General features: G+C 35.5%; 1 protein-coding gene across 3 annotated transcripts in view; it reads left to right on the top strand.

Annotated features, from left to right (window-relative positions):
- The window catches only part of FGF12 (fibroblast growth factor 12), a 572,489-nt gene extending 549,260 nt beyond the window's left edge, over positions 1-23,229 (top strand). For all 3 annotated transcript variants that reach the window (XM_032406908.1, XM_032406907.1, XM_032406906.1), the window contains one exon: positions 18,421-23,229. In XM_032406908.1, coding sequence (XP_032262799.1) covers positions 18,421-18,539 — 119 coding nt within the window. In that variant the 3' untranslated portion in view covers positions 18,540-23,229. The remainder of the gene's footprint in view (positions 1-18,420) is intronic.
- The last annotated feature ends 322 nt before the right edge of the window (positions 23,230-23,551 follow it).

Here is a 23,551-nt window from a genome sequence, read left to right on the forward strand (position 1 = left end):
TTGAAATAGAAGCTAGAAAATTCCTGAAAGTAGAAAAATAGCGCTAGTTACCATTTAGAATGTAATTTCCTTCTCTGTTGAACACAATAATTTAATTCCTCAAGCTACACTCTTGAAAAGCCAATCATGCTATTATAGTGCTTTAAAGTTTGCAAAAAGCCTTTAGAGATATGTTTATATCTATATATGTTTATATATGCTAATCTATACATCTTTGTGAACAAATCTAACAATATGGTGTATTAATTTTTCCTTGTATTTTCTAAGGAAAGAAAATAGTATGCTATTTACTGTGATCAGTAAATATTTACAGTATTCAATTTTATCCTTAGTCGAGCCTGTAACCTCCCCTCTCATGATCATTTAATACAGTGTTCACTTATTTAAAATTGACTGGTGGAATAAATAATTTTATGCTAAGGAAACCCATTTTGGGCGACTTGTTCCTTGTGGAAGATGAGACTATACTATTGGGGTAACCACTTTTGCTGTATTCATTCAAGCTTTTTAAGACTGGCTAAAAAATAGCAGTAACCTAGACATTTACTGATAACCTTCGTTTCTGAAAGTCACATTATAATCACTTAAAGCATTAGTTCAGCCTCCTTGTCTGTGAAAATGAGGAGACTGAGGCAGTGCATTACAATTCTGTAACAGAGCCAGGCTTTCTGTCCCCTAAATACCCACAAGGCATGGTCAGGTAAACCAGTGTAACATCATAGCCCCTGCGGCACCATACCTATGATTGTAATCGTCAACAAACATTTGTTCAGTCAACACTGTGTTGGAAGCACTGGGGGGAAATGTGACATTCGAAGCTCCTGATCCCTCTCAAAACTCCCCTCACACCCTGTGCTTTTGACCACACAAAGCAGAACTTTCCTTCTTGTAATCCATTTTCACAGTTTGGGGACACGTGTAGTTCTTTGGCCCTCCTCTCTCCATAATGTCCATCCACTCACGTGCCTGCAAATGCCTATTAGTCTTCGTAAAGAACAAATGCAAGAGTCACTGCTTCTGTGGGGGCCTGACTCTCTTCAAGTAGAATTAAATATTCTGCCACTTTATGATTGTATACAATCCTCTCCCCTAGAACTGATCCCATTGTATTAAATTTACCTGTTGGCCACACTGTCTCCTCTTATCCATGGTTTGATCATTGTTTGAATGTGCAGAACAAATTTTTTTCCTCATATATCTTTGTTGCTTGTATAATATCTTGCATATCATAGAGAGACATTTAATAATCTGTCGTCAATTGAGTGAACACACAAATGAACGAATGAATAGGTAAGTATGAAGACAAAGAAGAATTATATATGCTCCAGATAACCTTATAATATTCTTGGAGATATGAGATACGTGTATTAATGGCAATAGTATAATGTAAAAAGTGATGTATTACATGTTGCTGGAAATGATATTGGGATTTAGGGAAAGAGCAATCACTTCCACCAAAAAAAAAAAAAAGAGATATTGAAAAGTTGATTATTTAAATGTAATTGCAAGGCTAGGCCAGGTTCAGACCATCAGAGGTGAGAAGTAGAGATCACGCAGACAAAAACACTCAGGTACAGTGTGAATAAACTATTAAAACTTTTGCATCATTTTTTATTGGAACATAATTAACATATATGTTATACATGTATATAACATACATATTCTATTCATTTTGGATGTACAATATAACAATTCAACAATTCTATACATTTCTCAGTGCTCAACAGGATAAATGTACTCTTAATACCCTTTATCTATTTCACCCATTCCCCTACCCACATTCCCTCTGCTGCATCGTTTTTATTTGTGCATTTATATAGATTTTGTTGTTGTTGAAACAAAAGTAGCACATGTTCATTAACAATTTTTGGAGAATTCAGGAAAGTGTAAAGGAAAGGAAAGATCCACGTGTGTTATTTGCTCTTTTCATGGAAATGCTTTTCATACCAACCCCCCCAAAAAGAAAAAACACACCTATAACTTACCCTCCTATTTATGACTGCTATCTGCACTAGTCAAGCTTCTTGAGACTCTGTGACCATACACATTTCCAAGAGTAATGGATTCAGTGACTACATTCCTAGTCCCAGAGCTGCCTAAATTCTATAGTTATTGCTGCATTTCAGTACAAATGTTGGAAGAGACAACTAGACATTCCTAATTGTTTACTTTAGAATTAGATTTGGCTATGTACAATACAAAACTCATGTTAAGAGCAGCTTAATCATACAGAGGTTTATTCTCACCAACCAAATCAAGAAACCTGCCGTCCAGGGCCAGTTCTGTGGCTTCCCAGTTGTTAGGGACCTCAGCTATGTCCATCTGAGTGCCACTCTCCCTAGTGTGTTGTACGAGTGCGCCCTGCACTATCACACAACCACACAATGGACCTGGTTTTACTCCTGCCCCCATGATCCAACCAGCGTCCTCATTCTAGCCAGACAGAAGAAGAAGGGATGAGAAAGGCAGAGGCAAAACCCTGTGCCAGCGTTCTCTTCTAGAAGGTCCCCATGAGCTGCCATATGATACTTAAATCCCACTGACTGCAACCCAGTCAAGTGGTCTCACTTATGTGCAGGGAAGCCTAAGAATGTACTATTTCTTCTGGATGGCTACATGCCAAATAAGTGTTCAGTTATTTTGAGAGAATAGCAGAATGGGACTGGGACAGTAAGAGCCTCTGCTTCAACCTGCCATCATCTTAACATCTTTAACTTTAGAATAGCCCTGATTTCCTAATTTTCTTATTGATAGTTTTTTGTTCATTGTTTTGTTTTTATTTTCCTTATTTACTGATGTTTTATAAAGATTTTCATTTTGTTCTGAGGGGGGGAATAGTCCATTCTAAATCAGATTCACTAATACTTGGATTTGTTTCCAAGGCTCTTTGTCTCTTTATATGGCAGGAATGAAAGCTTAGGTGTTGGAGTGTATGGAATATGATAAGAATCACTTCCAAAAATGAAAACAAGAATGCAATTGTTTCAGAACAAAGACCTTTTAATTCCCTAGAAATGTCTTTGCCTTTTGTCTTAGAGAGCAAGGTTCACTTTTTTTTTTTAACAAATTAGCTAACAGTTCTATAAATGCTTACTCTGTACAGGTATTGTGCTAAACATGTCTCAGTTATCCCCTTTTTTTCATTCCATTTCTATGAAGTGGATCCTAATATTATCCCCATTTGACAAATGTAGAAAATGAAGCACAGAGACGTTGAGTAATTTTTCTCATATCAAGCACTTGTAAGTGTCAGAGGCAGAATCCAAGCCAAGGCATTCTGACTCAAGCAAGCACATGCTTAATCTCTGTGAAGATGAATGAAACTGCTTACAGTCTGAAGTCTGAAATGTAACCTCAACGTAGCATAATAAGACCCTAGCAAATGCTTTTGAATAAATGTCTCCTATATGCTTCCCTTCTTTTTAAATCTGGAATATACTTCCTCACTCCTTAGAAATAAAAGCCTTTTAGATTCATGGAGACCTTCATGTTCTTTTTTTTTTTTTTTTTAAAGATTTAATTTATTTATTTGACAGAGAGAGCGAGGGAGCACAAGCAGGGGGAGCAGGAGAGGGAAAGGGAGAAGCAGGCTCCCCGCCAAGCAGGGAGCCCGATGCGGGGCTCCATCCCAGGACCCTGAGATCATGACCTGAGCCGAAGGCAGACGCTTAGCCATCTGAGCCACCCAGGCGCCCCAAGACCTTCATGTTCTTATATTGTAACAGACCCATGAAATTCCTCAGTTCTCCCACACCTTGTTTTATTTTGATATCATTATTATAATGCAAAAATGTGAACAAATTCCCAGTAATTCTCCATGCAGCTATGCTTTATGTTATCAAATGATGTAATTATATAATTACCATTAGTATCCAAGATATGTGCACTTTAGACATTATTCTACTATGCAGCGAGAACTTCTCTCTCCTCACTAGGATCCCCAAACTATTTGTGCTACCACTACTATTACTACTATTACTAGTCTTACTGCATTTATATACAGTTTACTGTTTACTAGGCAGGTTGCATATGTTCATTAAAGGTCACAACAGCCTTATGTTATTACCCTCATCTTATAGATGAAGAGACCAATATTTCAAATAATATTGGCCAATCACAGGGCTAGATAAATACAGAATTGGGATTGCAATCTAGAAAGCCTACTGCCAAAGCCTATACACCTACCTCCTACACTATATTGCCCTTTAATTCGAAGTAAGCCTATGGATATGCTAATAATTAGAAACGTCAGTGATAGGAAAGCAGAAATGTTATACCATGAAACACCTTGAATAGTAAGCTAGCTCTAAACCATATGGAGACGCTATACATGATATGACAAGATAAATTCATAGTGGTACATAATCAGATAGGATAGTTATGAGAATGCCATGTTAAAACTAAGCAAGAAAGGATAAAGAATATATCACTTCTTTTTTGACAAATGTTAACAGGCTTCATTTCCTACTCTGCAAAAGAAAAATTTGGAGCAGATGATTCCTAAAGTTCTTTGACAATGACATTCTGTGCATTCTTTATAATCACTTTATTGTAAAACCATGTTTCTTCATGGAGCCTAGCTTAGGATTTATAAATAAAATGATTCTAAATACATATCCTTTATTGAATTATTGAATAAATAAAGTACAGTTTTATGAGCTACTCCCATAATGGGTGATTTGTAACTTTTTTTTTAGAAGGAGTAGGATGAGGGGCGCCTGGGTGGCTCAGTCGTTAAGTGTCTGCCTTCGGCTCAGGTCATGATCCCAAGGTCCTGGGATCGAGCCCCACATCGGGCTCCCTGCTCGGCAGGAAGCCTGCTTCTCCCTCTCCCACTCCCCCTTGCTTATGTTCCCTCTCTCACTGTGTCTCTCTGTCAAATAAATAAAATCTTAAAAAAAAAAAGAAAAAAAAGAAGGAGTAGGATGAAAAACATTCTAGCCATAACTCATTGTAAAGGAAATTTTTGGTAATATTTTTTTCCATAGGACAATTATAAAGCAGATAACTAGAATTCACTTTCAGAAAAGAAAAAATGACAGCTTTATAAGAGGTTAACCATATTGCTGGCTAACTGGAAAGGTTGTCAGTTATCTTTAGTTTTTAAAGGAATTTTTATAAACCTGTAAACCCACCACTGTATGGTTACCAACAGAGTCCAGTACGGACCGTGGACTGTAAATGTCCCCCCTCCTTGGGGAAGGAAATTGACCATTTACAGAGGGAAAGCCAGAGAAGGTTTGTTTTGTTTTGCAAATAGCTCTGCCTTTTCCCCACTCCTGATGATGATATCCTTTTGAATGTCAGGATTCCCAAAATTAAACTCTGCCAGTCCCAGGATCTTTAAGTCCTGCACTGATTATATGACAATAATTACCCACCAGCCCCTTTCCCATCACGGTCCCACTTTCTATCCTGGGTTTAGAACACAGGTGGTGTTAATGAAGGGTTGCAAGGGCATCTATTCAGACAGATGGATGGACATGATATTTAAACCCATTACTATGTACATTTGCATGTCAACCTTTTCTTACATGGGTCCCCTCCCCTGGAATTTAAGACAATGGAACAGGCTTCATGATTCCCAGTTTTGCCCTTTCAGAGCATTGTTCACACAACAGATAAGTAACTCCCCCAGATTTAAATTGTCTTGGTGGTAACCTCCCCCTTTAGCTTTAGATACAGCAGCCAAATAGTTTTTGACAAAGAACAAGATACAGTCTCCTCCTTTTCTCCTCCCTCCTTTTCTTCTCCAAGAAGCTCATTACTCAGCTCCTGCAGGTGGTTGGGTATTCAGAATCTGGTTCCTTCCTCCGGAAAAGAATGTGTGCACTTTTCAAAGATTTAAGCTTCAAGAACTTAATCCTGAAGGGAGAAATATGTTTGTACAGTAAAAGTAGTAAATACCAATTGAGAGTCATTGCTACAGAAATATTAAACTCTAAATAAAGGAACATTTGCTAATTTCCACCAATATATTTTCCAGTGGGGAGACAAGACACACACACACACACACACACACACACGTATAAATTATCCATTTTTCCTGTTGCAACTGTTGATTTAAGCTAATAGAATCTGATTTAAGTACCAGCAGTGTAACATAGAGCAGTGTTTACCAAACATCAGTATCCGAACCATCTGTAGTTACAAATTCTCAGGCCGGATCTCCAGAGTGGTCTGGTTTTATTGTCCAAGTGATTATTATGGCAACCAGGATCAAGACTTAGTGTTCTAAATTGAATTTGATGATTCTAGGCTCATTTTGATCAAGTCTGGCCATAGGCAATTATTTAAATTTATTCAGATTATTGTGATCAATATATTGGACTACGCCTAATCTAACATAGAGTAAATTGTCACTCTGACACCATGGAATTGAATATACTAAACATGTTACATTTTGTCATTTCCTACTGCTATTAAGATGGCTGTATTCTAGTGCTGAGTTAAATTATTATATGGAGTAAGTTAGAGCTAACACCAATTATTGCACTAAATTGACATTGAGAAAAAGTAACCTAATACAAATCAATTAATCAAATATAAATAAGTGTCTAGTCCTAATAAACATTTTGCCAATGATTTGCTAAGTAATTTTGAGAAAATAATTTACCCTCTTCAAACCTCAATAATCTCTGAAGATGAAGTTGATTATAAATGCCATCTGTTTCATAGGAATAATATGAAGATAAGACATTGAAAGAAAGTTGGATATCCCAAATCTATCAGATCAATCCAAAGCATGTTTTTGATATTCCCTTGGAAACTGGACATTGTGTTATTGGGTTATGTACCGGAGAAATGCTGTGAGGTGTGGTATTCACTAAGGGATTAGAGACAATGTAAATCGAAATTTGGAGGGAAAATAATCTCTTCAAAAACCATACAATGAGATACCAAAGAACTGAACAAATCAAGAGTCCTAATGTTTTAGAGCTCTAAATGGGAGGATAATAATGGCAATTTCAATTGACTGGAAAGAAAACTAAATGGTTTGTTTCCCAGAATCCTCTTTTGGACCCAACCGTACTGAAAGACAAAAACAGAGCAAAAAAAATGCCTATCGCTGATGCCCCTGATTGTTTCAACTATAGCAAATAGCTGCAATTCTCTCTCTCTCTCTCTCTCTCTCTCTCTCCATCTTTTGAGTTTTGAATCTCTGCCAGACTGTGACACCTTCTTCCCCCAAACCAGTGTAACTCATTCAAAGCAGCATTTTCCTGGCTTTGAATTTAGTCTCTAATAAAACCCTCCTACCTCTCCCTGCCACATCCTTCTTCCATATCTACCTCTCTCCTGCACACAAATATTGCTTCTGATCTCCTTCTAAATGAAGATATAGATCTTTGTGTTCACAATGTCTCTTAACTCTTTATAATAAATATTTACAGCATACCGGGTGCATTCCTTTGGCAATACATTGCTTATGAACCAGCACTTAAAATTCTTCTACAGTTCCAAAGGGATTCCATGTGACATTAATTAAGGTGTGAAATTGCTTCATGTTAATTGCTCACACCCTTCCATGATCTGCGCTTAAGACAATTAAATATCTTTAATGGTACATTAACTAACAGAACAATCTAACCTTTCCACTTCTTAGAAATTACAGCGGGCCAAGGAAAATTCAATTAAATTGGTAATAATAAAAAGATTATTCATATCTCATTCTTCTTTGATGGAAACTGATATAGGATGGGGGTTCTTTATAGAGTGCCATTTATGAACTTTATCAGAAATTGGAGTTACATTGCCTCCATTTGGAAAACAGAATTTGTCAGCAACAACTACATTTGCCCTCCACACAGGTTTTCCAATCTCCCTCACAGAGCAATACTGACAATCAAAGATTCACACCTAGTTCTCCCCATAATTATAAGAACACTCACTTTTTAAATGATTTGCAGGAATCTAGAAATAATATAAGTAATGATTAGTAACAATGGTATTGCTTTATATGCCATTTGTGTGGCTCGTTATTGTTAACCTGCTTTCCTCCCCAGAGTATCATTTGATAGTCACTAACACTTCGGGAATGTGCAGTTTAAGATTATCATCCCAATTTTAAACATGAGGAAACTGAGTTTAAGAGAAATTAAATAACTCACCCAGGTCCATATAGTTAGAAAGAGGTAAAACTATGACCAGAGCTGTTATCTCTATCAAAGACTGTCAGGGGATCCAATAAGCTCCTGGAGGATTGACCAATGGGTCTATAATATAGTCAATAGTGACTTGACAAGAGTAATTTCAGGAGTATAGCAGGGAATAAATCTAATTGGAATGGTTTCAAGTTATCACAGGAGGTAAAGAAAAGGAGAAAGTAATATGAAATCACACTTTTGAGGAGTTATGCTATAAAAGAGGGATAGAGAAATGGGGAGTTAGCTGGAGAGAAACATGGTAGTTACATAGTGTGAGTGCTTGTTTGTTTAAAGCTATTACAGCCTATTTATGGACTGATGGGAACAACTGGGGAGAAGAAAGATTTGGCATTACAGGAGAGATGGTTACTAAATAACACTGACCAAAGGGGGTGGGATCATACACGGAAGTGGCAAGTGGAAGGCAAGATTTAGACAGGCATGGGAAGAATTCAAGCACCAGAACACATGTGAGCAGATGTAGGCAGGTGGGTCATTTTCATAGTGGAAATATGAAAACTTTCTCTTCTGTTGCTCTTTTCTAAGTGAAATACAAAGCAAGGTGGTTTACACTGATTAAAAAAAAAAGGAAGGAAGGGAAGAAAGGAGGAAAACAGAGGAGAGAGAAGAGGGAGGAGAGAAAGACAAGACAAGAAAAGAAAGAAGACAGGCCTATAATCTGAGTCTGAGGAGGGTTTGAGGAGAAAGGAGAAGGTATGGAATGGCCCCTTAGGAAGAATGGGAGAGAAAACTGGCAAGAGAAATGCAGGAGGGTCCCAGGAAGTGCTGAAGACACCCATGAGGTTTGGGATGAAGGTTTCAACTTGAGACCAGTCAGCAAAGTTTTATGTAGTTTGTTTGTTTGTTTGTTTTTTCCAGACACATTAAACTATTTGACTATGAGCTTTGAGCAGGAACCCTAGAGTTAATCACACATGAATTTTAATGCTGATTCTGCCCTGTAGTGCCCTGCACTACTTCTAACAAACTACATTAGTTTCCTTAGTTGCAAAAGGGACCAATAAAAGGATCTTTTGGATCATTTAAAATAACCATAATGTATATAAAGTGCAGATATATAGTAAGTGCTCAATTAATATTAGCTATGATTATGAGGACACTGACTGCTTAGGAGGTGAGTACCCACTGGATGGTACGTGCACCTGGTTTATTACAGTTGTCTGATTTGTAAATAATAGCAACTTCCGGGATTCCACTTTTTTTCATACTTTTAAGAAAGGCATTATTTTAAAAAAAAAAAAAAAAAAAAAAGAAAGGCATTATTTTGGTTTGTTTTCCAAGAGAAGTTTGTAACTAAAATAAGTGTGATTATTGAATGCGCAAAGTTGCAAACAGGTTCTCTGAGCTAGTATAATGGCAAAGAATACTTGCATCTTCTGATAACTGCATTTGCAACAAAGGTACCAGCAAAAAGAATATAATAGAAAAATAGTAACTGGAGGCCTGTCCTGGAAAGACCTATACCTAATCTTACAAAGAGAAGATATGTTTTATTTTTGACAAGATTTCAATGCTTAGTGGTATATATTAGGTCTCTCTCTTTTCTAATGACACAATCTTGTATGTAATAAATAAAGCAAAAAATAAATAGAGCAAATACCATATATTATTCTAAAGTTTGTATCTTATGGTCTTGTTAAGACCAAGTGTAGCATTTTATTTGTGATATCAGAACTGCAGGGCTTTCTACAGAAATATAGCCAGTGCATCTCAGGTGGCCGTGAAAATGACAGCCTTCTAGGCCAAGTCACATTGTGACTAGTGTCTCTCATACAGGCGTGTTCTCTCACATTAAAGGGTTGAACTGGGGATTTCTAGTGAATGCTAGGTCTTAGAGTAATACATGATGTAGGCTATGTTATAAGAAACTTTTGTGTGTCCTTGTGTCTGCACATGAGGAAGAATATTCTCTCATCAAATCTCTCTACCTCATTTTTACTCTGAAAGCTACAGTGAATTCGTTCTGTTCCAATGTACTATGGATCAAGAAAAGTCAAAACATGAATAAAAGGAAACATCCAGAAGAAGGAGAAGAGAAGGGGGGGTGGGTGGTGAGAAGGGGAAAAAGAGAAATAAATTGAAACAAATACCAAAATAGAGGAAAATAGAAAACTGATTTGAAGAAAGAGTACTAAAGAACCAAACAGAAATGCTTCCCTTTTCAGAACGTTGTCTCCTTTTACCATTTATCCAAAACCATTATGATCCCACATGTCTTAGAGGAATAATGGTATTTATATCCAAAACATTCTATGGGATAAAAAAGAGCAAGTATTTTTTTCTTTTTTCTTTCTTTCTTTCTTTCTTTCTTTCTTTCTTTCTTTCTTTCTTTCTTTCTTTCTTTCTTTCTTTTTTTTTTTTGTGCCTTAAAGAAGAAAGAGGGCAAGGAATGTGATCAAGAACCACCCAGAAGTGTCAGGTGAAAGAGCAGCAATGTTGTTAATCAGGCATTGTATCATTAGGACACTGAACATTCTTGATATTTAGTTACTGAAACTTTGTTGGGAAAATAGTGTAAAGTGAAATCAGAAAGAAACACAATTGGAAATCAGTTCCATGCCAAGTGGTAGCCATTAAATCATGTCCACTGAAAATAAAATCTGTATCACAAGAGTAGTCCCCAGGGTCTCAGATGAAACATAGTGAGATTGTAACATCACAAATTGCCTAAATCCAGGAACTTGTTTCCAATTGTTAAATGGGCAGTGGCACTGAATGTGAGTTTCTGAGAAAGGTGATTGGGGAGCTGGGAGAACAAGAAATACAGGGAGTTAGATTTTTTGTTTGTTTGTTTGTTTCACTTTATTCCCAGTCTGAAAATTACTCCTCATCAAAAGAACTAGAATATGAAACTGCTCTCCTAGCTGAAGTGGGACAAATGCATACAACAGAAGACATAGGAAGAAAATACTCAAGAACAAAGAGATTTTTTTTTTTTAAATGTAGAGCCTCCTAGAGCAAAATAAATTCTATTCCTAATGAAATAATAGCTTACTGTATAGAAAGTGATGGTAAAGCCCCCCCCCTTAAAAATCATGTACTTTGAAGTAATGCAAATTAAGAGATCAGAAGTCATTGCAATTACTAATAAGGACCTGATTATCAGGAAGAGAAAAACTTAATCTTCCATAGTATGGGGCTGATTTGAGAAGCACGATTGGGAGCTGTAAAATTTATATAACTATTTGGAGTTCAGAACCTAGGCAGTTTCCTAGGCATGCTTCTTAAATGTTTCCCACAATTGCTTAGTGTATGTTTGGAAATTAATACCAGAACTCCAAAGTCTAGTACTAGTAGCTGTATAAAATTATGATTAATTTTCACTGTAAAGTATATGGATGCTCATATATGGGATTAGTAATTCTTGATTTATCATTTGTTGTTTGTTTAGTCTTCTTCAGTGCTACATTAAGCTCCCCACAAAACAAAAGGGTAGCTCTTCTCAACATGTTAGTTAGCTTGACCAAGTGAACCCCACCTTTCAGTTGTAGTCAAAATTATGGTACTTGGAGTATATCAGATATTGTATATATTAGAAAAGCAGCAGATTTCACACATAATGGTGCCTCAGCTAGGTCTGTGTCTAAGAAATTACAATTGTGTTTGCAAGATATCAGAACTCATGAAAGTTTCAGATGCTGCCAACCATTTGTTACAGGATCCATGCTGTGAGATTCAGTTTGACTGATTCTTCCTACTAATCTGACTGGCTATATTCATGTCATGCAAACATAGACATTTTTCTAGATAACGAGATTGAATAAATAGATTTTCCCTCTACACTCATGCACTTGATGGACATATTTTTTCACTCTTCGTTCCCTATCAAATTGAGGCTGATAGACATCAGGATCATGGTTGAAAACATCCAGCTTGGAACTCTGGAGGTCTGACACGAGTTAGCCCTGCCGGGCTTATTCTTCCTTATTTCTCTATTTTACCCCATTCTTCAACCAGTCCCTGTATTTCTTACATAACTTGCACTTCACTTCTTCACTCTTCTTCAGTAGCCTATCTATCTGTCTAAATCCTCTGCCTCCTTCAAGGCTAAATCAGCATCAAAGAACTGTGGTTCTGTACTCATTTCCATTCATGTCTCTACTCTCGCTCTGAACACCCTGTGATTTGTGTGCACGTCTGTGCTCTCCTTCTTAGCCTTGAGCTCCGTGAGGGCAGGAATCAAGTGGTCATCTCTCACAGTTGCTATGGAATCTAGCAGAGTGCCTGGAATAAATTAAATGTGCACCTTTTTACAGAATCAATGACCAAATCAATGCTTGTACCAATTCAGCTTTGGATATTAGTTCACAAAAGAGTAATTGAAATTGGAGGAGAGAAAAGAACATGAAAAGTCCAATTTAGGATGAAAGTGATGCAACATTAGTTAAGCCAAGTCAAACGGGCCAATAAATGTTTTGTGAACCAGTTCCATCCTACCAAAGGTATCCAAGATACTCTACATCTCCCTAGTCTATGTATGAGCATCAGGACCAGTCGGGTCAGAAAATTTTCTCCACTGTCCTCCCATCGTTCAGTAATTTATAGCTTTAGCTCCAGTCAGGACACTTCTCTTCCAGACAGCAACAAACTCTTCTAAGATGAACTGTCTAATAGAAATATCATATGAGCTACATATGTAATTTAAATTGTTCTGGTAGTCACATTTAAAAAATAAAAACAAACGTGACGTAAATTTTATTTTTATTTATTTTTTATTTTTATTTATTTTTACATTTCATTTATTTATTTGACAGAGAGAGAGAGACAGCGAGAGAGGGAGCACAAGCAGGGGGAGTGGGAGAGGGAGAAGCAGGTCCCCCGCCAAACAGGGAGCCCGACGCGGGGTCCGATCCCAGGACCCAGGGATCAGGACCCGAGCCGAAGGCAGACGGTTAACAACTGAGCCACCCAGGCGCCCCATGACATAAATTTTAATAATCTTTTCAGCCCAATATATCCAAAACATTATCTATTTAATATGTAACCAGTCAATACATTACTTGTGAGATATTTAGTGTTTTATAATTACAGCACATCTGAAATAGGACCAAGCGCATTTTAAGTGCTCTGTGATCACATAGGCAAAATGGATATTATATTAGGCAGTGCATTCCTAGGATATTCTCATCAGATTTTCCTATCCTCTTACCAACTCCATACCCCCTCAGTTATATCTCAATTCTCTCCATCTTACTATAGTACTAAGACTAATATTTTTTACTGTTAGGGAATTGTTGGCTCTTCCCATGCAAATAAGACATTTCAGGCTTTAATAATCATTTCTTTGTTTGCAGCTTACACTCAGTATTTGTGTGTCTGTGATATTTTTTTAAAAAGTGTAATTATTAATTATGCTGTGTAAAATATACACAACATAAAATTTAACATTTTAATCATTGTAAGTGTACATTTCAGTGCCATTAAGTACATTCACATTGTACTTGTACACATTGTACCATTCTCCCTTCCCCCAGCCCCGGGCAACCACTGTTCTGCTTTCTGTATCTATGAATTTGACTACTTTAGGTATTCCACATAAATGGAATCGTAAAATATTTGTACTTTTGTGTCTAGCTTATTTCACTTAGCCTCATGTCCTCAAGGTTCATTCATGCTTGTGTCAGAGGTTCCTTACTTTTTTAAGGCTGAACAATATTGCATTATATGTATATACTACATTTTGTTTATCATTCATCCCTTGATAGACATTTTGGCCACCCCCACATTTTGACTATTGTAAATAATGCTGCTCTGAACATGGGTGTACAAATATCTGTTCACATCCCTGCTTTCATTTATTCCGGGTATATATCTAGAGGTGGAATTTCTGGATCATATAATAATTCTGTTTAATTTTTTGAGGAATCCCCGTATCATTTTCCACAGTGGCCATATATTTTATGTCTCCACCAGCAACTACGATGTTTTCAATTTCTCCACACACTCTCCATCACTTGTTACTTTGTTTTTGTTTTTTTGTTTTCCTTTTTAAAAATAGCCATCCTGCATTTGTTTTTATTACCATTTTTCGGGTGACATTAGGAATATTTAGTAGCGGTAAGGCCAATTTGGATCTCAATTAATAGATCTGATTTAAACATTGTCTGTTATAAGACAATCATTTGTTCCATTTTTTGATGAATTGCTCTTCTGCTTTTTTTTTTAAGATTTTATTTATTTGACAGAGACACAGTGAGAGAGGGAACATAAGCAGGGGGAGTGGGAGAGGGAGAAGCAGGCCTCCCGCAGAGAAGGGAGCGCAGAGAAGGGAGCGCAGAGAAGGGGGCCCAATGGGGGCCTCGATCCCAGGACCCTGGGATCATGACCTGAGCCAAAGGCAGACGCTTAACGACTGAGCCACCCATACGCCCCTGCTCTTCTGCTTTTATTAACAACTCTTGGCTAGGATTTTGAAGCCTTACATTCTCATCTTGGCTCTGCCGTTACTCACCATCTGACTTCAGGGAAGTTGCTTAGTTTCTTTTATATTTAAAACATTCGGATAAGAATTTCTCACTTTATTCACAAGGTTATTATAATTATCAAATGAGGTAGTCAATTTAAAATGGATTTGAGGGGCCCCTGGGTGGCTCAATTGGTTGAGCGTCTGCCTTCGGCTCAGGTCATGATCCCAGGGTCCTGGGATCGAGCCCCGCCACGTTGGGCTCCCAGCTCAGCGGGGAGTCTGCCTCTCTCCCTCCCTTGGCCCTCCCTCCCCACTTGTACTCTCCCTCTCTCAAATAAATAAATAAAATCTCAAAAAAAAAATGTGTTTGAAAACTCTGAAACAATAGATTTATTTAAGGGATCAAAAGTTTATTTATGGGATTACCATTGTGGTTATTTGTACATCAAAGTGATTGGGTTTTACATTTTGGACATATAATGCACTTTGTAGAACATTTATACCTTCTGTTTTCATCTTGTATTTTGTGTCATCATTTTATTGTGTATCATTTAGAACAGCACAGGTACGGAGTATTAATACAACTATCAAAGGAAGTTATATTATTGAAGAGAAATGTTTTGTCCTTTCTTTCTTTGATTTCTAATTGTATATGCTCTTTAATTACTTTTTCATTTTAAAATTTGATTGATATTTTTACCCCTTAATTTGTCAGCTTGAGTTTAGGCAGTAATACTGACATCCTAGAGCCTATAAAAAACGAAAATTAAAGCCCAAGAAATCAATCTGTTTGTTTGACAAAGTTTTTGCTCTCTTTGTTAATATTTGCATGCAATTCCTAGATTGACTGAAGTTTGCTTTCTTTAAAGAAACAGTTCTTTCTGTTAACAGAAATACGGAAATTCAAATACTTGATTTATTGGGGGGGGGTTAGTGAACTAGGAAACCTACTTATTACTCTTCATTTTCCAACTAAGATATATGAACTACTCTTTTCAAAACCTGGAATTTTATTACTCCATTTAACGGAAATATCTGAAAGTTAGTAATTGAGTAGTCCTAGAGGAGAGCAAATTGTACACTCTGCTATGGTACTAATGAGTTTTGTTCTTTTTGAAACACTGAAAATGTTCAGATGCCAATTTAAAAACCTCCTTTAGGTACTTGATATCAGGATGGCGATCAGGGTTAAGTTTTTGGAAAAGTTACCTGCAGCGGTAATTATAATGGCAACATTTTGCATTGTCACAACTGAAGTATTTTATGTATGAGTGAGAAATAGCAAAAAAAAAAAAGTTAAAAGCAAATGCCCTGGGAAGAATCTATGACATAAGGAAACTAAAAAATAAGTAGTAAAATAAGAAATTCAACTATAAAATTTAAAAATATATATATTCTTTAATTTAAATTGGAAAGTAACATCCTGCAAGTATCTCTAAGTTGGAGTTTAAGAAATTTGCAGGTCAAAATCTATTATATATATACATATACTTAAGATTTTATTTATTTATTTATTCAGAGAGAGAGCACACATGAGCTGGGGGAGGGGCAGAGGGAGAAGGGAGAGAGAATCTCAAGCAGACTCCTAGCTCTCAGCTGGGAGCCCAATGCGGGGCTCGATACCAAGACCCTGAGATCATGACTTGAGCTGAAATCAAGAGTCAAATGCTTAACCAATTGAGCCACCCAGGAGCCGCCTCATATATATATATATATATATATATATATATATATATATATATATATATATAAAATTTTTTTAAGATTATTTTTGTCATTCTTTGAGACTCTGATATAGCAGTTTGTAGTCAGGCCTAGGGATGTATTGGTTTTCACAGCTGACTAGGTGGCAGAGTAGGGAAAACTGTTTTATGGTATCACATGAATAACTTTCTAATAGAATCACTTCATTACTTCTGAGTTCCCTTGTGCACTTACCAGTTACAAATAAATAGCTATATTTTACACATATAAATGTATGGTTTAATTTTGTTGATTTTGACACTTTGCCCATAACAGAAATATAGGTAAGAGACATTAGACTTGAGAAATTTCAAGATTTCCTAGGATCTTCCATAAGCATTCTCTGTCGAAAGCAGAAACTTAAATTATCTACTGGCATCATCTGAAAATTACAACATCAATTCTTTCTGAACTCATTTCCTCTGTACAACTTTGCTACCGAGGCCAAAGGTCTTTTGAGATATGGGAGGAGGCATTTAGTGCAATAATTGAAATACTTTAAGATTTCATTTAAAATATATAAGTAAAAGATGAAATAAAATAAAAATAAATAAATATGTGTAATAATTTTGCACAATATACTTAGCAACCATAGTTTGTATGTATATTTTGTACTACCCAAAGTGTGGTTCCATTTGCCAAGATCAGCAAGATCTTACTAAAAATGTAGAATCTCAACTCCACAAAAAACTTCTGTATTAGAATCTGCATTTTAATAATATCCCTGCATGATTTGAAAGCACATGAACGTTTAAGAAGTTCTACCACTGAGATGTTGGGGGAAAAAAACCTGCCTCCTCATCACTGAACTAGTCTAAAGAGAATATTTCTTGTATCTTAACTTTCTTAATCTAGTTTTGAATTTAGAATACCTTTAGCCCCCCCAAATTATCACTTTTTTCTCTGCAATCCGTTATTTAAAATTCTCATGAAGAGATCAACTCCTTCATTTTCTTAAACATATTTGGATGCTTACTATCTGCCAGACATTTAATCCTCATAAAAATTTAGTTTTTTAGCTATGAGAGTGTGTCCAGTTTGACAGAGTTAGTGAGTGGCTGAGTGAGGATGTCAACCCAGGCAGTGTGGCTCCCAAGTTGGTGCTCTTAACCACCACATGACATCTATTTGGTCATAGCCATGCTCAGGTTTCCTGCACCAGGCAAAGCCCAAGTGAGGAAGCTATTTGATTAGAAATAGCATTCAGATTACTAAAGCACTGCAGTGATGGTTCAATAGATGGAGGTACTTAACTATTTTTTCCTAAATCAAGGATAAAAATAATTCCTGATATTTAAGTGAAATATTTCATATGCTTGTACACATTTATTTCACAGCAGTATAAGGAATGAAGATCCTATCTTACAAGAATAACTATGAATTGAAAAATATTATTCTTTCTGTGCAGTAATCTAGCAATAGCTGTGATAATTCACAGATGACTGAGCTTTAGAGCCAGACAAAACAATAGAGGAGAGAGGAACTGTTTTATATAGATGTGAAATAAAATCTCACAGTTGCATATTCAAACATGGAACAATCAGGAAAATGGCATTTTGTTTGTTTGTTTGTTTTCCTCTGTCCTCCCTCCTATTATCATTTCTTATGTAGGATGCCCTGAAAATTGGTGGTAAATGTTTCGATTTGATATAACAATGTCATATTACTTGTAGTAGGGTAAAGATTAGGAGCATGTAATTAAGGATTTTTTTTTCCTTTGCAAACTAGGTTGCAGACCAAGGACTTAAAAAAGTATCTATTTCTATCCTTTTAATCATATACTCACAATGTCTCCTCGAACTCTAGATGAAAATCCTATTATATAGTTTAGCAGACAGGTAAGACTCAAGCCTTATCTGTAAGAGAACAGAAACCACTCTATGTCTGTAGTTCAAGAAGACTTAAAAGGTTATGACTGATAGAATTGGAAGAGGACCATTTGTATCCACTAAATATGTTATCAAGTTAAAACTCGTTTTTACACTGGGGAGAAGAGCTAGTGATGAGAGTGAAGAATATTGTAAAATCAAATTTGAGATGTTTATTGAAGCCAAATTGATGTCTACAATTATAATAAGTAATTGATGTAATTTTGCTTTTCAGTGTGTATGTACAGAGAGCCATCACTTCATGAAATTGGAGAAAAACAAGGGCGTTCAAGGAAAAGTTCTGGAACACCAACCATGAATGGAGGCAAAGTCGTGAATCAAGATTCAACATAGCTGAGAACTCTTCCCTTTGTCCCTCTCTCATCCCTTCCCTTTCTCCCCTCCCCTTTACCCACCTCCGAGTCCCAATAAATCCACCCAAGGAGAGGAAAACAAAATGGCAACCCAGGACCTAGTGACTAAGATTCTGCACTCAAAAATCTTCCTTTGTGTAGGACAAAGAAATTGAACCAAAGCTTGCCTGTTGCAATGTGGTAGAAAGTGCACATGCACAAATACTAGCACACATAAAATCAAGGGAAAAAAATAAATCAAGACACCACAACATTGTGCTGTTATTAATAGAAGGCTAATTATAATGAAGACATAACTATGATGAATTTGAAATAAAGTTATTATCTTAAAGACAAGGGTTTTGGAGAATTGAACTTACCAATCAATGTAATACCCTGAGTAACTTAAACTTTGGATAATGCTGTGATGTGCTTTGTGTTGAATTTGAATTTTATTTGGGCATCTGGAATTGACACATAATTACATCCTGTTTCCAGGATTTTTTTTTACCATGATACTGAACATGTACAAATTATAGATTGTTCTAATGCCCATATGGTATAAGCCAGGAATCGTTTAAAAGTTTAAAGTTTTATTCTTGAATTTGTTACTTACAATTATTTTATGCAAAAGATAGACTTTTGTTGAATTTAATGGTATTAACTGATTCCATTCCTTCATAAAAAGAGTTTCAGATTAACCTAGTATATTATCATATTTTTTTATCAAAGGAATTAATCCAGGATCTCATTTTTTTAGTTATTTAGGGAAAAAAATGTGTTCTAAGGCTGAGTTTACTTATGGGAATTCTGTGTCATTGCCATGCCTGGGCAGTGATGAATAAGGTATATGCTCTTATCATTTGGCCTGATTTTTCACACTGTGCACAGCTTTGAGAGTATAGGTGCATGTCTAGCTGTGTTAGAGAATTTTGTACCATCTCTTGCAGCAGGAAAGAAAGAAAAGGGGTTTCACACAAGGAAATAAATCCTAGGGGTCAAAGCAGATCGTATTTGCCTTTATACCTTACCAGAGTTTTATGTATGTAGCATTTTCCAAACTTCAGGAAGAAATTGGGAGGCATGGCTGTGAAATTCCTGACTTACTATCTCGTGAAGCCAGTGGCTTGCTTGTTGCTATATATCCTTGTTAATAAGTCTAGTTGACAATAACTCTGTCTCCTAGAACACAGAAGGGAACTTGATACACTGAATTTTCAAGGGGTATAGAGAACAGCTATGGTTCCAATGCACAGGCTTGTGTGAGCTTAATGTAGTTAAAAAAAATAAAAGAACTCAGTGTAAGGACTAGGCAAATGCATAGTTAGGAATACTCAAGTATTAGAAAAATATTAGGGAAGAAATGAACGTTGTACAATTGCCTTGGGGAAAAAAATAGATCTACTTAGTCCTACAAATCAGGAATGGTATAGAGACATCCAAATTAAAACAAAACAGAATGTTAAAAAATGTATGCAGAATTATGGATATTATCAATGAGAAGACTTAGCATGTTACTTCTCCTATAGCTCTACTGTCCAGCATGTATTGTTCCAAATATGACTCCCTAAAATATATACACTTTGCAGAAGCTCTAGGCCTTCACTTAAATGACCTTGCCATTGGTTGCTGTATTCTTTCAAAGTCAATGTAGTTCCCCTCACTCTACACAATCATTATTCTTTAATAGTGGTTTGTGTCCTTCACCAAGTACTCTATTTACGTTATCAGGAGGTTAGCAGAAAATGAAATGGAGGAATTTGCCTTATCGGTTGTAAAGAATAAAAGTTAGGCATCTAGGCAAGGATTTTGAACACACATTTGCAAAAGTTATTTGTTTAACCAAAATATTTTGAAAGTAACAAATAAAGACATTTAAGTTAAAAGGAAAAAAAAGAATGTTCTCTTCTAGGAAAAAAATACCCTTGTAAAAAAAATTACCAATCTGGTTGTATTTCTCCTTGTCACTCTTGATTCAGCTTGATTTTAAACACACCTGTCACTTGTAGGAACAAACAAATCCCATGCACAAAGCCTCGTTTTCTTTGAAAAAATAAAAAGAAAGAGGCTTCTACAAAATGGGCCACAGGCTCATTTAGCATGAAATGACTTGAGATTTTATGGTGACACACACACACACACACAACCCACAAATTCATCAGTAACACAATTGACAATTTCACAAAGTGTTATTAATTACACTAATCATTTCATGACAATATATTTAATCTGGTTCAATATTATGAAAAATGTGATAGAGATATAAACTCCCAACACAATTTTCCCCTCAATTGACAATGGCTGTCCATCATTTATCACCGAGACTCCTATTTGTCTTCTTCCTGATAGCAATTAAGAAACAGAAGTCTAACCACCCAATTTCTCTATTGTTTTTTTCATATCATTGAAGCAAATGTTGACTACAGTAAAATGTTTAGAAATTAGCTTTGCCTTATTTATAATTAATTTTGAAGAATAAATTGGAAACCTCCTATTTCTTTTACATATTAACCTGACAAAAACTGTAGTTTAGAGCGTAGGGTGAACATTTGCTTAACTGCTGCTTACTTTTTAAGTACATAAAACCTTTAATAGAAAAAGTCAGTATTCACTGCCTAGGTTTTCAAACAATTACCAAATATAAACATATAATTATTCTATTTCCTCCAAAAACATGAGCCAGTTTAAATAGTTTTTCAGGTTCTTCCAAGTGAAAGAATTCTTTACTTTGATTTTTGTCATTCCAATTTCTGGGTCTCAATTCATCCATATCTTATGTTCCCATAAATAAAATAAGCTCTTTTTTTAATGCATTGGGATATTCTCAGGAAAAATACAACTTTTAGTAAAGCTTTGTAATTGACTATGTACATATAAGTTAAGATGTGTTTATTCTAAGAGTCCTTATTGTAACATGTTTCAAAATCAATGGGCTTAAGAATGAAAACAAAACTTTTGAGAATCTCAAAATAGTTTTTTGGTCAATATACTTCACTTGATTTTTAAGCTAGATGTTTGAGGTATAGAAACAAAATGGTGCTGAAGTTCCATTTGCTAATTTAGAGCCTTTTGTGCTTCAGGAAACTGGAGGACAGCCAGCCAACCTGTTCTTGATTACAGTAGTAGTTTGGGTTTTGAATTTTACATATGAATTTCATAGCACATTTTTAGCTGCTATGGATTGGCGCAATAAAAAGACATCAATTTGATGTAAATTGTGATGCTTTATGGGCCTCATTTTAATCCAGATAGCTTTTTAGAAGAATTCTTCAATTTAGGAAAATGACACGGCTGTAGATAGGTATTATATCTATGGATGGTGGTGCTGTGGTGCCACTAGCAAGAGATGAGAGTATTAAGGGCAAAGTAAAGGATGAAGAATGGCTTATTGTGTATTGCAACGTTTGAAGGTCCTAATTTGAGACCACTGATTTCTTGGTGAAGAAGCATGACTACATCAACAGTAATTTTTTTAAACACAGACCCAGAAATAGCAAATCTACTATCCTCATGGCTTAGTCTACAAGGTCTTGCTCTGAGAAGGTTTTTCCATGATGTTACTTAATTTCGTCTGCACAAGGTGAGACACACACAAACATCAAAATTCCCTGCTCATTTTAATAGCATAAAAGGCTGAGATTATTTCTCTGTCATAAAATTGTAAATAGCATTTTTTAAATCAGAATCACATTTAAAACAGTGGATTGTTCTACAAATATATATGTGTATATATACATATGCTTCTGAAATTAGGATATATAGAGTTTTTATTTGACTTGTGTTCTTTAGTCATAGCTAATCAAAAAATAAAGATATTTGAATGCAAAACTTTATATACAAATGTATATTTCTAATGGTAATATAAATTGCCACTTTATAATAAAAAAAGGAACTGGTAGAAATAATAATCAAAGCACATGCTCCTTCAGAACTTCAGTGATTCTGAATTTCCTCTTTAACATAGAAGCGAGGGGTTTTTTAATTTATTTTTAAAAAGTTATCTTAAAAAGCTATACTTCCTGACATAGATTCCATGAAAAGTCATTTCGGATTGAAAAGTTATGGTTGAGGGCAGGAAAAAGATGTTAAATGCAGATCTTTATTTTTTAGGATTTTTCCTTGGAGCCCAAGTTAAAAATTCAATATTTAAAATCTAAATTACATGAAAACTGCTAATGTTCAGAGATGATATATTAGGCTTCAGCAACAGAAGCAAAAATATATTTAACAGTACAATAGCTTTGAAATAATGTCCTCATAAACATTGCATCATTAGATGTTCTATTAGTTGGAAAGAATGAGTTGATGTTTCTTTGTCTTTGCTCCAAGCACAACTTGAAGACACTGGCATTCATTTTACTTAAAGTTGTTCAAAAGTCCAAAATATACTCCCATGAATATAATTGGTATTAGATCCATTACAAGGTTAAATGTTACAATTTTAAGAAATTATTGACACTGAAATGTTTAATAAACATGTTGTATGAGAAACTGAACAAATTAATGTTTCATTTTTGCATTGAAGCACAGACTATTCAAATCATTATTTTTTGAGATCAGATTTGTAAAATGTTTATACATCACAATCTTCCTGAAGTAAAAAGCATTTAAAATCTTGAGATGCTCATGCATGTAGACAAAATACTTGCACTTCTTTGTTTTTTTAGCATTAAACTTCTCTGGGAAGTCTCTCTCGTTTTTAAAAATGTGTTTATCCTATAATGTGTCAGTGAAAAAGTGCTGTGTCTTATAAAAGAAGATCAAAATTAGATTCACAGAAGGGGAATAAGTCAGAATTTTTATTGAACATCATAGCCAAAAGTAAAAATTACTTGCTAAATATGAAGAACCTAGTGGTCAACCTAATGTCTTTTTGAGGATTAAGAACTAGAGCACATTCATTTCTTCATTGATTCATAATGTACTAATTAGAGATGTGGTTGAGTTTAGGGATTGTAAACTAAATTTTAGTCTCAAAAAAAATCTAAGAAAGGCAGACACATAAATAAATAA

Source organism: Phoca vitulina, unplaced genomic scaffold (assembly GCF_004348235.1).
Source record: "Phoca vitulina isolate PV1807 unplaced genomic scaffold, GSC_HSeal_1.0 scaffold8, whole genome shotgun sequence".
Taxonomy (NCBI): Eukaryota; Metazoa; Chordata; class Mammalia; order Carnivora; family Phocidae; genus Phoca; species Phoca vitulina.